Source organism: Camelus dromedarius, chromosome 25 (genome assembly GCF_036321535.1).
Source record: "Camelus dromedarius isolate mCamDro1 chromosome 25, mCamDro1.pat, whole genome shotgun sequence".
Taxonomy (NCBI): Eukaryota; Metazoa; Chordata; class Mammalia; order Artiodactyla; family Camelidae; genus Camelus; species Camelus dromedarius.
The window spans coordinates 6846251-6864686 of record NC_087460.1 but is presented as its reverse complement, the minus strand read 5'-3'; the positions used below and the strand labels follow the sequence as shown (position 1 = coordinate 6864686).

At 34.4% G+C, this 18436-nt stretch overlaps 2 protein-coding genes across 2 annotated transcripts; both read left to right on the top strand.

Annotated features, from left to right (window-relative positions):
• The first annotated feature begins 6792 nt into the window (after positions 1-6792).
• LOC105094230 (taste receptor type 2 member 10) lies at positions 6793-9799 on the top strand. Its single transcript, XM_031444086.2, has one exon. It carries the CDS (start codon positions 7182-7184, stop codon positions 8109-8111), a length of 930 nt encoding a protein of 309 aa, XP_031299946.2. The 5' UTR covers positions 6793-7181; the 3' UTR covers positions 8112-9799.
• A 6371-nt stretch (positions 9800-16170) lies between these two features.
• On the top strand, positions 16171-17116 carry LOC105094229 (taste receptor type 2 member 7-like). The gene has a single exon (XM_010986218.3). The coding sequence runs from the start codon at positions 16181-16183 to the stop codon at positions 17114-17116; it is 936 nt and encodes a 311-aa protein (XP_010984520.1). The 5' UTR covers positions 16171-16180.
• Positions 17117-18436: the final 1320 nt, after the last annotated feature.

Sequence of the window (18436 nt, the reverse complement as noted above, 5' to 3'; positions counted from 1 at the left end):
CCAGCCCTCTTCCATTCAGATTCATTTATTTACATTTTAATTATGAAATATGAACATATATGCATTTATGTAAGATTTAAATACAAAGCAGAAAATTATTACTTATTTTGTTGAAATATAATTGATTTACAATGTTGTGTGTTAGTTTTAGGTTGTACAGTAAAGTGATTTAGTTATACATATACACACATATAATCTTTTTCAGATTCTTTTCCATTATAGGTTATTATAAAATATTGAACATAGTTTCCTGTGCTATACAGTAGGTCCTTGTCATTTATCTACTTTATATATAGGAGTGTGTATATGTTAATTCCAAACTCCTAATTTATCCGTCCCCTCCATTTCCCTTTTGGTAATAATAGTTTATTTTCTGTGAGTCTATTTCTGGTTTGTAAATAAGTTTATTTGTATCATTTAAAAAAAAGATTCCACATATAAGTGGTATCATATGATATTTGTCTTCCTTTGTCTGCCTTACTGCACTTAATATGATAATCTCTAGGTCCATCCATGTTGCTTTAAATGGCATTATTTCATTCTTTTGTATGGCTGAATGGTATTCCAGTGTGTGTGTGTGTGTGTATGCCACAACTTCTTTATCTAGTCATCTTCAGTGGACATTTAGGTTGCTTCCATGTCTTGATTATTGTAAGCAGTGCTGCTATGAACATTGGGGTGCATGTATCTTTTTGAATTAGAGTTTGCTCCAGATATATGCCCAGGAGTGGGATTGCTGGATCATATGGTAAATCTATTTTTAGTTTTTTAAGGAACCTGGAAACTGTCCTCCACAGTGGCTGCACCAATTTACATTCCCACCAACAATGTAGGAGGCTTCCTTTTACTCCACACCCTCTCCAGCATTTATTATTTGAAGACTTAAATTATGGCCATTCTGACAGGTGTGAAGTGATACCTCCTTGTAGTTTTGATTTGCATTTCTCTGATAATTAGCAAAACTGAGCATCTTTTCATGTTCCTGTTGACCATCTGGATGCCTTCTTTGGAGAAATGTCTATTTAGGCCTTCTGCCCATTTTTTTAGATTGGGTTGCTTGTTATTTTGATATTAAGATGTATGAGCTGTTTGTACATTTTCAAAATTAGTCCCTTGACTGTCACATAATTTGCAAATATTTTCTCTCATTCTGTAGGTTGACTTCTTGTTTTGTTGATGGTATCCTTAACTGTGCAAAAGCTTTTTAGTTTAATTAGGTCCCATTTGTTTATTTTTGCTTTTATTCCCATTACTCTAGGAGCTGGTTTGAAAAAAAAATATTGCTGTGATTTATGTCAAAGAGTGTTCTGCCTATGTTTTTCTCTGGGAGTTTTATAGTATCTAGTCTTACATTTAGGTCTTTAATCCATTTTGAGTTTATTTTTCTATATGGTGTTAGAGAATGTTCTAATTTCATTCTTTTACAGGTAGCTGTCCAGTTTTCCCAGCACCACTTATTGAAGAGACTGTCTTTTCTCCATTGTATATTCTTGCCTCCTTTGTCCTAGACTAATTGACCATAAGTTCGTGGATTTATATTCTGGACTGTTGATCCTGTTCCATTGATCTATGTGTTTGTTTTTGTGCCAGTACCATGCTTTTTTGATTACTGTAGCTTTGTAGTATAGTTTGAAGTCAGGGAGCATGATTCCCCCAGCTCCGTTCTTCTCTCTCAAGATTGTTTTGGCTATTCGCGATCTTTTGTGTTTCCATACAAATTTTAACTTTTTCGTTTCAGCTCTGTGAAAAATGTCATTGGTAATTTGATGGGAATTGCATTGAATCTGTGTATTGCCTTGGGTAGTATGGCCATTTTAAAAGTATTTATTCTTCCAATCCAAGAACATGATATATCTTTCTATCTGTTTGTGTTGTCTTCAGTTTATTTAATCAGTGTCTTACAGTTTTTGGAGTACAGGTCTTTTGCCACCTTAGGTAGGTTTATTCCTAGGTATTTTATTCTTTTTAATACAATGGTAAATGGTATTGTTTCCTTAATTTCTTTTTCTGCTATTTTGTTGTTAATGTATAGAAATGCAACTAATTTCTGTTTATTAATTTTGTATCCTACAACTTTTCTGAATTGAATGATGAGCTTTAGTAGTTTTCTGGTAGCTTCTTTAGGATTTTCTTTGTATAGTCTAGTATCATGCCATCTGCAAACAGTGACAGTTTTACTTCTTTTCCAATTTGGATTCCTTCTATTTCTTTTTCTTCTCTGATTGCTGTAGTTAGGACCTCCAAAACTAGGTTGAATAAAAGTGGTGAGAGTGGTTTGGCCTAAGGCATCCCAGCACTTAAGCCTACAGGCTGTCAGGTGGGGCCAGGTGGTGCTAATGACCCAAGCAAGACGTCAGCCTCCAGGAAAGTTCATGTGGATGAATACTCCTGGAATGTCTGCCACCAGCTTTTATGTCCCCCAAGTGAACCATAGCCACCCTCCACCTCCCTAGGAGACCTTCCAAAACAAGCAGGCAGGTCTGGCCCAGGTTCCTATGAAATCACTGCCTCTTCTTTTGGTCCCAGCACATGCGAGATTATGTGTGTGCTTCCCAAGAGAGTGAAATGTCTGCCTCCTCCAGTCCCGTGGAGCTCCTGCAGTTAAGCGCCTCTTGTTTTCACAACCAAATGCTCTGGGGCTCCTTCTCCAAATGCCGGAACCCTAGGCTGGGGAGCCTGACGTGAGGCTCAGGACTCCCACTCTTGTGGGAGAGCCTCTGCGGTATAATTTTTCTCCAGCTTGTGAGTCGCCTGCTCAGCAGGTATAGGACGCAATTACATTACGAGTGCACCACCCCTGCCATCCCACTGTGGTTCCTCTTTAGGTTTCTAGCTGAAGAAGATCTTTTTTTGGTAAGTCTGAGTCTTTTTTAATTGTTGGTTGTTTACTAGTCAGTTGTGGTTTTGTTGTGATTGTGAAAGCAGGCAAGCTTGTGGTCCTACTACTCTGCCATCCTGACCAGATCCATATAGCATCTAATCTTATTGTTGGGGACAGGCACTCTTCCATATCCTTTGTGCGCTGCGCACTGTTTCCTCTAATTCTCTTAAATGACCTTTGTTGACTGTCAGGGAGTGGTACTATCAAGTGATGGAGAGGCACAAAATGAGGCCAGTTTATGCCCTGCAGATGATCCTCTCCTCTTTTCAATACTGCCCATATCTGGCTTTAACTGAGAGACTGTTGTGGGGTGAAGACAGAGTTCTATCACTTGTCACAAGCCCTGTAAATGGTTTTCACTGAAGTATTGAATAATACAAAGATTAATCATGTTTTAAAAATATCTTGCTATCAAATATGATTTTTGACATCAAGAGAAGCTTGGTAAATATTAATGAAGGAATGAAAGTCTGAATTATTAGAGAAAAAAGCAAGAGGTTTTGAATCCAGATGATTTCTCTCTGAGCCTCATTTTCTGTTGCCAAAGAGAAGACAATCATTCCTGGATAATAATCCCATAAGGTTGTTCCTCAAGATATATGTTTGTGTGTATGTGTGTGTGTGTGTGTGTGGGGGGCAATTGCAAGAAATTCATTGACAAATAGATATAAATTATCAGCAGCTAGCATTTGGGAGCTGTGGCTTTGCTGGATTCACTCAAGAAACTAGAATGCTTTGGATAGGAAAAGCTTTGGATAAAGTATGGAAATGTCCCTTAGTCTTCCTTCATCACAACTCAGTGGCGACAATTTTAGTGATTACCAAACTCCATCTACTAATGTAGATATTTGCTGTTTGTTAGAGCTCTGTGCATTATATTTTTAAGTGTTACTGGCCCACCTCAAATTGGTGAACAAGTTAAAGATTAAATAAAGCAAGCATTGCAAAATAATGAAAGAGAATATATCTTTATTTGCATGTTAGCAAACGAGAGTTCAGTTTTTCTTTCACCATCAAGTATGAGAAATTTCACTTTATTTTGAAAACACACAGTGAACATAGAGTGCAGCTAGCTGTCTGGGAGAAAACAATTCTTATAAAGAGAGCTTTGTGCTCATCCATTAATACACCTTAGTGTTTCTGCTTTGATCTTAAGCCTACAATTTTTTTTAAAGGAGGAAACTAACTGCGTATCTAATAAATAAGTATATATATATATACATACCATTAAAACATAGTAAATCAAGAAATTGTCAATATTGCAATTTGAGATTGAAACTCTCTCTTTGAGGACATGGTAAATGTCTTGAATATCATCTTCATCATTTTAATACACTCAGAATTAGTAACTGGTATTTTGGGGAATGGATTCATAACACTGGTGAACTGCATTGACTGGCTCAAGACTTGAAGGATCTCCTCAGCTGATCGAATCCTCACCACGTTGGCAATCTTTAGAATTTGTCTGATTTTGGTAATAGTGGTGAGTTGGTTTACAAGGGAAATTTCTCCATCTTTATATTTGAATAGAAAGAATGTTATACTTATTACTATTATTTATTACCATTGCATGGACCTTGGCCAACCATTTTAGCACCTGGCTTGCCACAGACCTCAGCCTCTTTTATTCTCTCAAGATGGCCAATTATACAAATCCTGTTTTTCTTCACTTAAAGCATAGAGTTGAAATGGTAGTTCTGGTAATGTTTCTGGGGGCATTAGTATTGTTGCCTTTATGTCTTATTATGATAAGTATTCTTATTAATATCCAGATACATCCATATGAAAGAAATGTGACTTTGAGTTCTAAAAGGAGTGACACGGAAAACTTTTTGAAACTGATTATATTCAGTATGGGAGACTTCATACCCTTTATTATATCCCTGATGTTTTTCCTCCTGCTAATCTCCTTATTGAAACACCTCAAGAAGATGAAGCACCATGCAATGGGATTCAGAGATCCCAGCATCAAAGCCCACGTCAGTGCCATGAAAATGGTGATATCTTTCCTCATGCTATTTGCTGTTTACTTCCTGTCTATTCTTATGACAGCCTTCCATTCTGATATGACTCAGAACAAATCTACCCTTATGCTTGGTCAGGTTCTTGCAAATGCTTATCCTTCAGTCCACTCATTTGTCCTAATTCTGGGAAACAGTGAGCTATGGAGGGCTTCACTTTCGGTGTTGTGGCAGCTGAAATGCAGTTTAAAAGCTGGGAAACCTTCAGACTCATAAACCATTCTGGAGAGCATCATATGTAATCTACAAGAAAAGGTTAAAGAATTTTATTTCACCTTTCTTCACCATTCTTCCGTAATGCGTGATGTGAATATATTTTAATGTTTATCTGTAGTAGGCTTTTTTCTATGCTTATGAAATGTTAATTACGTGTGTGTGTGTATATATATATATATATATATATATATATTTAGCACATTCATACAAATGAAAAATTAACTGGATTATCTAATTATAAGAATGTCAGCAACAAATGCCATAGGTGGTATTTCAGTTTTTACTTCTCTGGAAAATTTTCATTAAAATGTCAAAAATATACATGGTAGACATATACTTACTAAAATGTGAAAGTTATATTTTTAATGCTTATTGGTTTTCAAGTTATGAGAATCAATTTATAAATATTTGTAGATTTTCTCAGAATCAAGAAGCAACTTGTATTTCGCTTACTTGTTCTACCTTTTCATTCAGTGATTCATCATATATATATTTATAAATTATCAGGAAGCCACAAATTTCCTTGGAAATTCACTGGTTTATATTTCCCATTGTAATCTTTAAATACATATGCACAATAGACTGTGATGTGTAAATTTCCAACCTTTTTTCTTATAATTGTCATTGAGTTTGAAGTCTTAATTTCTGGATTTCTTTAAGTGTATATTTTATTTATTCATGCACTTCTGGGTCACTGGTGAGTGAAAAAAAGAATGGACATAAGAAAAGATTAGAGAGAAAAGTTTATGAGAAACAAACGTGAACTTAAGATACATGTGACTTTTACAGGATTGATTTAATCATGGAAAGAAGATTGAACTTAATCTAACATGTCAAAATTTACTTAAAATCAAGTTCGAGTTGAGACATAAAGAATAAACTTGCCCAGGGGCAAAGTGTTAACTTATGAATACAATGAAATGCTATTACTATGCTACTAAATGCTATTATTATGGAGACATAATAGAGGCTCAATAAATGTTAAATTTCACTTTCAAATTTTGAATCAATATATTGGTTTAAGTGATTTTTCCCTCCTTCTTCCACTGGAATGTAAACTCCATGAATTGCACGAGCTTTGAAGTTGTCTACCGTTATCTTCCCTCGGTGGCCAGACAAGACCTTGATAAACTTGGATGCTCAGTAAAATACTTGTTGAAAAAAATGAATGAACGGATGCCGTCAAAGTGGAATATGTTAAGTGAAGGGATTGTTCCTAAGAGCTTTTCATGTCAGGAGTGGTCAACATAATCTGCATTCATTAATGGAATAACAATGAGTATAACAACACTGCAACAATTTGGTGAGATAATATTTGTGATGTTTACCATACCCAGAGTTGAGCTTAAATTCTAATTAAAAATTAAAAGATAAAACATACTGAGTAACATGAAATTAACTGCTTTAATGCAAAGTGGCAATTGTTCAGTATTCCTATGTAATTGAGTCATAAACTATTGTCTCCTTTATATTATAACTTGAAGTGTGCCCTGCCTGAATAACTTGAAAAATGAAAAAAATGTGTTTCTTTGTCTAATTATTTAGAGTAATTATCTACAATGGCTAAATCCATTCATCTCTTCTTTATACTATTTCCTCTTTATATATCTCAACCTTCATCATAAACACTTAATATAAATGACGATGTTCATGTTGACATTGAAAAAGGTGAAGTCCAGTTTTTGTTTCTATTGTGTTTTGCTTTCTGCGGGTATATGTTTCCCACTCCTACTCCAGAATTCAGGTTAACAAATGCAAAATAGTCTCAGAAGGACAGGTAGGATCCATGAAACAGAAACTTCCATTTGCATCTTAACAAATTGCAGGTCAGCATACAGTCTGGACACCCATTCTGTAGAGAAGCTGAATTTTATAGACATAACTGAAAGGGTCTCCATGAAGCTCTTTTGGATTCCATCACAAGGCATTAATTGGGGCAATTTTAAGTGTTTATGTAATGAAAGAGACGAAAATCATTCTTCCATCAAGCAGCAATATATGCCTCATTCTGCAGCAGGTAATTCAAAATCGATGTGACAAAGAAATATTAGGGATTGTCAGATATGCTAAGTGTAGGAGAAGGCCTCCTTCTTTTTGTAGCAGTTAGTGAGTCAGTACTGGGGGTTTTAGGGAACGGATTTATTGGACTTGTAAACTGCACTGACTGTGTGAGAAACAAGAAATTCTCTATGATCAGCTTTATTCTCACTGGCTTAGCTACTTCGAGAATTGGTCTGTTATGGTTAATAATTACAGACGGATTTGTAAGGATATTCTTTCCAGAAATGTATTCCTCCGGTAACCTGGTTGACTATATTAGTTACTCATGGATAATTCTGAATCAATTAAGTGTCTGTCTTGCCACCAGCCTCAGTGTCTTCTATTTCCTGAAGATAGCAAAATTTTCCCACCACATTTTTCTCTGGTTGAAGAGAAGACTCAACAGGGTTCTTCTCATTCCGATGGGATTATTGCTAATTTCATGGTTATTTACTTTTCCACAGATGGTGAGGATTATTAGTGATAATAGAATAAGAAATGGAAGTACAACTGGGGTAGCCAACATGCACAAAGATAAATTCCTTACATACCAGATTTCTCTCAATCTGGGGACCATTCTCCCCTTTCTACTCTGCCTGATTACATGTTTCCTATTGATCATTTCCCTTTGGAGGCACAACAGGAAGATGAAATTGAATGCCACAGGATTCAGGGACCCCAGCACAGAAGCACATATCAAAGCAATGAAAGTCTTGATATCTTTTGTCATCTTGTTTTTCTTATATTTTGTAGGCGTTGCTATAGAAACATATCACTATACTCAGCCAGAAAACAAAGTGCTGTTTATTTTTGGTATGGCAACCATAGCCATCTATCCCTGGGGTCACTCATTTATCCTAATTCTAGGAAACCGCAAACTGAAGCAAGCCTCTTTGAAGGTACTGAAGCATGTAAAGTGCTGGGAAAGAGAGAAACTTCTCAGAATTCCATGATGGGCATGGGGAGAACTGGATGTTCCAAGAGAACAATCCAGTGAAGAAATCCCTGAAGATCTGTTTCACTTGCACTACTTTCTTGCATTGGTTTTAACGGTGTTATTGCACATCACTAGACTCTTCCATAATTATTTTGACTGCATCTCAGATTTTAACTAAATCTCTCCAATGAGCTTTTAATCCCACATACAAATTGAGTGGCTCAGTCAGCTTCCCTCCCTTGCAATTGCTTCTTCCCACATCCCCCACCCCCAGAAGAAAAACAGCTGTTCACTATGACGATAATGACGGTGGAATAAGTATCTAAAGATTTCTCCTTGTGCTTTACCTGACTTCTTGAAGCACTGACAGCCCTTCACCAAGAAAACCCAAAGGAAAAGAAACCAAGACAGTTATGATGAATCTTGACATTTAGAACATGGAAGTGAGAGACAGAGAAAGAGGTGCTTCTTTTGAGCATGCGGTTTTAATTCTTTAAAGGACTGCTTTTATTTTTACTACTTGAATCCTAATGTCATTAAGAAAAAAAGCTAATGTGTGTTGTGATGCAGTAGCAATAGTCATAGCATGGGGAAAGATCAGAGCGCCGATGAAATGAGTCTATATTTTTCAAATCCAGTAATTTGAGATAAAAGCTCGTCTTGAACTTCTTAAATTAACTTATGTGTCTAATTTTTTTGGCTCTACTAGTAGTGCAAATTTGGTCCCAAATATACATGTGTTCAAGATTACTATCAGAAATTTTCAGAACAACAAATCTCCTTTGCATTCTCCCTTCAATTCAGTGTCATGGTCGAGAGATAAGTACCTCTAATTTTAACCTTCTGCTGAGCATATATTATTTTCTCGTTTGTCCTTTAACAAATTGCCTTTCAAGGTTCCTGGTTTATTGATAGTATCCGATCTCACTTCCAGCTTTCGAGAGGCCAAAGCTAGGGAATGTCCCATATGCTCACGATCCTTTAAAACTTAAACTCTAATTTAGAGGAGTTTGAAAATGCCCCTATTTTCATTACTTTTTTTCTCTCAAAATCTGCACTTTCCCATTATTTTTGGCATCTGAGGAATCTTTTCTTTATTTTTTTTCCTGACAGCTGGGCCATGCATTTAAAATAATTCTGAAGACTTGTTTTCCCATATTTCTTCAGATATCTGGTTGGCCATATTCTTTTTTCCCCCAGTTTTGTTGAGATATAATTGACATACATATTTGCCATACTCTTAAAAACAAAGATTAGTTGTTCTTTTCTACCTTCATTTCAATTTTTCTTTTTTTTTAAGTAAATGTATTCAAAGCTGTATATTTTCTGCCTAAATATTGATTTAGATACATTCCACAATGTTGACACGCAGTTATACACATATTCAGTTCAAAGAGTCTCAAAATACCCTTTGCAATTTCCTCTTAATTCAAGGGGTACTTAGCAGGATAATTTTCTAGCTGTATGAACAGGTTTGTAAAGGTAATTTTTCATACTGATAGTTTATTTTACTGAAGTTGGGTTAAGCAACATATTTATGTGATAGCTGGCCTAAGATAAGATTTATTTGGTCCAGTATATGATCTATCTTTGTGAATGGTCCATATTTTCTTGAAAGAGGTCTGATAATGTGAAAGTCAAATTTACATGCATTAGATGAACCATATTAAATATATTTCTTCTCTATATCCGTATTTATTATGAATCAATTTGAAACAGATAATAAATGTGCATTCAAAATTATTAATTTGTCTCTGCTCATAATTCTTTCATTTGTAGCTTTATTTAACTTGAAACAATACTGATAATTATATTTGTTATTATAGCCATTACTTTATTATTACTATTAATTACTGATATTAAAACCCTCTGTCATGCAGGTTTTTGCTTTAAATTTTATTTTGTCCATGGTAAAAATATGAATTCTGTTACTTTGCTTTATAGTTCATTATCATGTGTTTTCCATTTGTGTGTATTTCCACTCGTGTATTTTCAACATTTCTACATGTTTCTTTTATTGTCTCCTATAGAAAACAAATCTCTGATTTTTGATATTGTGATATTAGAATATGAAAATTATGATCATTTAGTAAACATTTTTATACTTGTAATTACTGTTACATTAATTTTCTATCTTATTTCTCTTTTTCTATTTGTCAAGCCTTCTTTGAGATTTTTCCCCTCTTTTCTTACCTTTTATTGCTATCAAATCTTCATATACTGGTTTTAATATGTCATTATCATTATTCCAAATAAAACAATAAATTTAGCTTGTCTTATCTACTTCAAGTATTTCCCAAGCCTCATGTTTTTATGGTGTGCAGTTTTAAGTTTTCAAATTTATGTATTTAAAATATGTTTTTATTGTGGTAAAATATATATAACAAATTTTGCTATTTTAACCATTTTAAGTGTATAATTCTGTGGTATTAATTATATTCACAATATTGTGTGGCCATCACCACTATCTATTATGTCTGCCTTATTTTCTTGAGTTTTTCACTATAACAATCCTAGTGGGTATGAAGTGATACTCTCATTTGATTTATATTTCTCTAATGACTAATGGATGTTGAATATCTTTTCATGTGCATCTTGACCATTTGTAAATCTTTGGAGAAATGTCTATTCAAGTTCTTTGCCTATTTCTTTGAGGTATTTGTCATTTTGTTGTTGAATTGTAGATGTTCTTTATATATTCAGATTATTAAACCATTCTCAGATATTTGATCTGCAAATATTTTCTCCCATTCTGTAACTCATCTTTTCACTTTATCGTAATGTCCTTTATGAACATAAGATTTTATTTTTGATGAAATCCAATTATCTGTTTTTTCTTTTGTTGCTTGTGCTTTTTGTATTATATCTACAAATTCATTGACAAATCCAAAGTCATGAAGATTTACCCCTAGATTTTCTTCTAAGTATTTCATAGTTTTTGTTCTTATATTTAGGTCATTGATCCATACTAAGTTTTGTATGTGGTATAAAGTATGGTTCCAACTTCATTCTTTTGCATATGAATATCCAATTGTCACAGCACCTTTGTTAAAAAGACTTTTCTCCGGCTGCATTGTTTTGGCATTCTTTCTAAAGATCAATTCACCATATGTATGAGTTTATTTCAGGAATCCCAATTCCATTCTGTTTGTCTATATGTCTGTCCTCATGCAGTACCATGTGATCTTGATTGCTGTAGGGCCATATTTCATGATTTCAGGTAACTATTATGAACCTTGAAATTTGTGCAAACATAGGGAATTGTAATTAAGATGCATCAATAAAGGCTCTATAGGAAAACAATTTGTTAAGAGAGTCATGCCAAGAAATTCAATAATAATAGTATCTTAAATTTGTTGAGTATATAAGCACTTTTGTGTTCTAAGTGCTTTCAATTTAAGACTTCATTTAATCCCAACATTTCTACAAGTCTCTCCTATACAGTGCTTTCAATCTTGCTCATGTAGAAATTATAATATTTATACCCCTCTCTGGTTGGTGGATATCTATGTATGATTTGATTTTTTGATTAACACATGTTCTTTTTATTGTATAATTACAATAATACAAATAAAATGCAAAATTTTAGGGAGGATAATACTGAGTTTGTTTAAAACTTCTAATGTATTTTCAAATTTTTACAGAAAGTTGAAATATTTCTCAAAGTGACATTGTTTTAAATATCAACAAATACTTATGTTTAAACTGTTTTATTCTTCCAGTTTTATTAAGATATAATGAACATATGACACTGTACAAGTTAAAGTGTATAGCATAATGATTTGACTTACATCAGTGATTTGATTTAAAATAATTACCGTAATAAGTTTAGTGAATGTTCACCATCTCATACAGATACAAAATAAAAGAAAATGAAAAAATATTTTTTCCTTGTGATGAGAACCCTTAGGATTTACTCTTGTAACAATTTTCATATATAACATACAGCAGTGTTAATTATATTAATCATGTTGTACATTACATCCCTAGTACTTATTTATCTTATAAGGTAAATTGTTTTAAATAATGATCTCGTCAAATTCTTAATTTTTATCAATTGTTCTAGGGGATTATAATATACGACCAAATAGTATTTTTTATTTTTTTCTCTGATGGAAATTCTATTCTTGTCACTGATTATAATTTGAATGACTTAACTGCCTTAAATTATATTTCAAGTGTAACCATTTAAAAAAGTAATATCTTTCCCTTTCATTGGAAATAGAATGTGAAATTTTTAATAATAATAGAAATTAATTTCAAATCCATTGAAATATTTTCTTTTTAAACATTTCCATATAATTAGAGCTTTTTCTCAAGAACATTTTGCATTATTATAAATAATTTTTTCTTATGATTGAAATTTTGCTGTCAGCTAATTAGCACTAGTAAGCTACTTAGTTCTCAGAAAATCAGTTACAGAAAACACTTCTTGGCACTAATAACTATCCTTTACCACGTACACAAAGGACAATAATTCACAAGAATTTTTCATTTCAGATATTCTTTTAGTTCATAAACTCTTTAAAAACTGGCTAGTCAGTACATTTCAGTATGAAACAGCAATAGATGATATTCTGATCCATCTCAAATAAAACTGAAACAAATGAAGTTCTTTTGATTTTTTTCCATTGGATTTGATTTTTGTTCTATTCTTAGAACATAAATTCAACCTCTCTATATAAGAGTTTCTCAATGAATAAAACTCCATAGTATTTAATCTCAGTGTTTTCCGAGTGAATTCTAGATGTAAAAATCTTGCTTAAATCTATTTTGTTCAGCCACAGTACACACAGTTAGTGTTTTCATAGCATCTTGTTCTTTCTAAAATAGTTCTGAAAGACATTGACTACTCCACCTGTATTTTGTTATTTTTTCTGAAAATTAAAAAAGAATTTGTCTGAGCTTTTCTCCTTAAGGTTCCAATTAATGCTATCAACTCGGCGCATTTTTAAAGCACCTGTATATTTATCAATCTGAAATAAAACTTTTTATTTGATAATCTTTTGTCTTGTCATAAGTCATCAATGTTTTAGTGAACATAGTGAGGAGTCTGGTGTAGAGTGGGACGTGAAATGACTCCATGACTTTTCAAAATATGAGTTATCTGAAAATAGGACCAGCATGGCAGCATTCTGTTCTTGATTTGTAAATGTGGAGAGCTTCATATAAGCTAGTAGCTAACCTAATTTAAAAATTGTGGTGAGGAATAAAGCACAAATATACAACTTTAATTCTTTTCAAAGAAATGTTACAACTTGTATGAACTAGATAGAAACATATCTTAACTAACTTCAAACTCTAGAAGAAAAGAAAACAAACATACTGATTTGCATAAGGGAATAAGAGTTACCATGAAAAAATTGCTCTAAGGTCAGATGAAAAGAAAATTCTACCAAACCTTTGAAGAACAGGTAATTCTGGTACTATTTGAGCTGTTCCAGAGTATAAACAGAAGAAAACAGTCCATGAAAAAATTTTTATGAAGCAAGTTTTATATTGATAGCAGGGCCTAACTGACTCTAGAAAACTAGTCTAATCTACTTCTCTTTGCGATGTGAATACCAGTATAAAAATGTAAATAGAATAATAACACACAGAAATACCAACAGTTTTCCTAAAATAATAGTTCACCAAGACTAAGCAGAGCTTATGTCAGGAATATAAGAATAAGCCAGTATTAGGAAATCTGTTCAAATGATTGACTAGATTTATAAATCTAAAGGATAAAATATATTGTCATCTCCATGAACTTGTAAAAGATATTTCACTCAAGAGATAGCAACATCCAATAAGATGGGAATCTATAGATATGTAAGTAACATATTATTAATAGAATTTAGTTACCTGATGTTACTGAGTCCAAACTCCTTCTGCTAGCCACATGACAGGCCAGTAAATCGGGAGATGAGGTGTTGGGGCAAGGAATAACAACTTTATTTGAAAAGCTGGCAGACTGAGAAGATGGGGGACTAATGTCCTGGAGAACCATCTTCTCCAAGTCAGAATTTAGGCTTCTTTTATACCAAGGGGGTGGGGAATATGGTTGGTTGTTTCAAGGTTCTTGGTGTCAGAATCCTCATTCTTGCAGCTGTCCATGTAGGTCAGGTCATGGTGTCCCTGTAAACTCCAGCAAGACAAGTGTTATTTTCTCTTCTGCATCTTTTTATCTTTATATGAATGGGAAGTGTTATACCCTTAAAGGTCAGAGCTTTGAGAATAGGCCATCCTGTATATTTCAGGCTATAGGCAACATTTTGACTAAGCACAGGAAATAGAACACAGGGTTGAGCCAAAGGAACAGATCTAATATGGAGTCAGATTTGTTCTTCCCCTTTATGTAAACACTGATGCTTCAAGTCCTTCATGATGGAGCTAATGTTGGCAACTCTCCTGTGGTATTATGCTGGTAGAGCAGGAAATTCAAGGGAGTCCACTTGGACTTCTGACCATTTAGCTCTCACTCCATGAATATAAGAAACAGTGTGGGGATTTTTCTGGTTTCATGGATGTCTATTCCAATTATATATTTAGGAAATGTAAAAATAACTACTGAATAGGCCCATGAGACCTATTTGATTCCATTATGATTTAATACCTGACCAATGTAAGCCTCTGTTTTTATTGGTTAGCCATAGTGATATTTGGAGTCCTCAAGAATTAGTGTCAATTCATAGTTAATGTCCACCAACCCCTAAAAGTTCTGGGTATTTTTCAGAGTCATTCTAGTAAATGGCAGCAAGGGAAATCTTGGAAGAAGATCCGAAGTGCTGCAGGGCCCTTCATTGGTCAAAGGGCTCTGGATTTGTAAAACGTGATAGGACTAGAAACCAGATTAAAATTCCATGTGGCAGCTTGTGTCAGTTTTCTGATCCATCAGATGCATAATTTCTCCTGCTATAAAGATCAAGTCGAATTTTAGTAGGCTACCCTCTCTTTCATTCCTAAAGACATCATGATCAACTAGGCTGAAATTATTGATGTTAACTCTCTACACTTTAAATTCGTAATTATTTTTGAGCTACAAAACCTGCTTTTGTACAAAACGAACCATGGTTTTGGGGTACTTTGCAGTCATTAGACAGGGTAATGATGCCACATCTCCAAATTAAATTTTAGCCATATTTTCCAAGTAATTGATTCCTTTTGTGAAGCTCTTGTCAATGACGTAGATTGATGAATCTAAAATGCACAGAGCTTAAAATGAGAAAGATTGTGCAAATCCAAGAAATGATGATCATTAAATGTCACGTGACTAGTAATGCATTATTCTGAGGCCTGTGGCATACAACTGTTCATCTGAACAACCAAGATAAATGAGCTAAAAAAAATTTTGGAACCAAATAAACTGTATTTTGTGTTAACCTTTTAAGTTGCCTGAAGATATATAGCTCTCAACGTTAATCCGAAATTTGGATTTTTAGTAGTAATCAATATCATCATTCAACAAAATGAAGATTTTTCTTCAAATTTCAATTTTTGTGCATTTTCTAATTGCAAAAACAAATCCTTGAGGTTTAAGTTTGCCAGATAAAATACAAGACACCCAATTAAATTTGAATTTCAGTACTTCCCAGAAGTACTAATCTCATGTCATTTGGGACACTCTCAAAAATTATTCATTGTTTATTTGAAATTCAAATCTAACTGGATGTCTTGTATTTTTATTTGCTAAATCTGGCAATCTTATTAAGATTACTAGTGTGCATTACAGATTAATGAATCCAAAATTTGCAAAACGTAGCTTGAGAAAGTGCCACACCATGAAAGAGAATCAGCCTAATTTGCATCTTAGCAAGCTGTAGCTCAGCCTAAATGAACCATATGTGGAAAAGTAAAATCTGCTAAGAAGGTAAATGGACAGAGGGTGGCCAGGCCAGGGATAGCCAACCACATTGCTTGCTCAGGACTAATTAGGATTTAATGAAGGTAGCTACCATCTTCGTTTATCATTCCAGTCTCCATCCCAAGACAGACGACAACAAAAAGAGGTGAAGAAAATTACAGCAAAATCTAAGAAGTAGGTGCAGATATCAAACAACATCAGTTCAACTAGAAACGAATTGGATATTTCTGCATTTTAACATGCCAGGTAAGGTGGAGAACACCTTAATCCTCATAGCAGTAGGAGAATTTTCACTGGGGATCTTAGGGAACGTGTTCATTGGATTGGTAAACTTTGTGGACTGGATCAAGCATAGGAAGATCGCCTCCATTGATTTAATCCTCACAAGTCTGGCCATATCCAGAATTTCTCTATTGTGTATAATACTATTAGACTGTTTTATACTGGTTCAGTATCCAGACGTCTATACTGCCGGTAAACAAATGAGAATCATTGACTGCTTCTGGACACTAACCAACCATTTAAGTGTCTGGTTTGCCACCTGCCTGAGCATCTTCTATTTCCTCAAGATAGCTAATTTCTTCCATCCCCTTTTCCTCTGGATGAAGCTGAGAATTGACAATGCGATTCCTAAGATCCTGCTGGGGTGCTTGGCCCTCTCTGTGTTTTTTAGCCTTCCTGTCTCTGGGAATTTGAATGATGATTTCAGGTTTTGTGTCAAGGCAAAGTTGAAAACAAACTTAACTTTGAGATGCAAAATAAATAAAGCGCAATATGCTTCCACCAAGATATATCTCAACCTGCTAACACTAGTCCCCTTTTCTGTGTCCCTGATCTCGTTTCTCCTCTTGATTCTCTCCCTGTGGAGACACACCCGGCGAATGCAGCTCAATGCCACAGGGTCCAGAGACCCCAGCATAGAAGCCCATGTGGGAGCCATGAAGGCGGTCATCTCCTTCCTCCTCCTTTTCATTGCCTACTACTTGGCCTATCTTGTAGCCACCTCCAGCTACTTTCTACCAGAGACTGAATTAGCTGTGATGGTTGGTGAGGTGACAGCTCTAATCTGTCCCTCAAGCCATTCACTTATCCTAATTCTGGAGAACAGTAAATTAAGAAAAGCATTTCTAAGGGTTCTATGGAAAGTAAAGTATGTCCTAAAAAGGAGTTGCTAACAACATAAACAGATCTGAAGATCAACTATCACTTTCTAGGACAAAAGAAGACAAGATCTCTCTTAATTATCGTTAGTTCTTGCCTTAATGTTGGTTTCATATGTTCAATTACTCTTTTTCTTAATTATCTTTAGTTCTTGCATTAATGTTGGCTTCATTTGTTTAATAGCTCCTAAAATGTAGTCTACTTATAATTATAACTTAGAAAATCTCATGTAGATCTGATTTTGCCTTTCTCTCTCTATCTCTCTTTGCCTCTGTTTTTCTCTCTCTTCTCTCCCTCCCTCTGTTCAGAGTTTTTTTTTTTAAATATGTTTCAGAATATTAAAAAGTTGATATCCTAACAGTAAGTGTGAGAGGAGGGCGTATTTTCATAGTTAGTTCTAAATTGTTTCTCCAGATGCAAAATTGTATGACTAATTTAGAACAACTGTAATAGTACCTTGCTGTTATTTGCGTTCGTATGAAAAGCAGCTCACTCATCCTCGTGATCCTAGCTAGATTCTTCTTCTTAGATTATCCAACTCAGCTCCACCTTTGGGCAAATCTCAATAAGTTGACAGTTCTTAACCAAATGCTATGCAATTCTATGAATATAACAGAAATTTATACTGACTTTAATTACAATTAAGACAAACATTATGACTGAAATAAATATTGTCACAGCAAGTTTAAAAACTATTTTAGGATTGTAGACAATGGAAGAAAGACATTCTATAAGAAGGAGAGAAGGAGAGTTTTTATAGAAAGTTTTTATAAAATAAACTTGGCTAAAGAAAGAGCCTAAATAGAACTATTTAATGCTCATTGGAGAGTTTTTTTTTGCTGCAAAAGACATGTGAAAGTTTGCTTTTAGCAAATCAGGACTGCACCAGGCATTAATTGTCAAGATACTATAAGATGAGACCTTCAAGCAAAACCTTATGTACTGAGATGTCAGAACTGTCAAAGGAGACACTGATTCGATACAGATGATCTCTACATATATGGAGAATATTATTTGGATGACACATAAGCCATCTGTGACATAGCTCAGTTTCTCAGGTAGGTTCAATCGAGAGGGAGATAATAATAACACAGGAGCGGGGTAGCAGTCGTGGAGCAATTATGTCAAAATCACGGCACTGACGTAAAAAGGTGGAACCCTCAGAACTAGAAGTATGGAAATTCCAGATTCCTGGAAACTTCAAAGCCACCTGAAGCAGACCTCTACCCCTTACTAGAGCAGAAGAGCCTCCCCCATCCTCGAAACTGTCAATTGACTCAATCTGAGGCAAGTTAACATTTGTTCTCCTCAGGATATGCCCTACCACTCCTCAT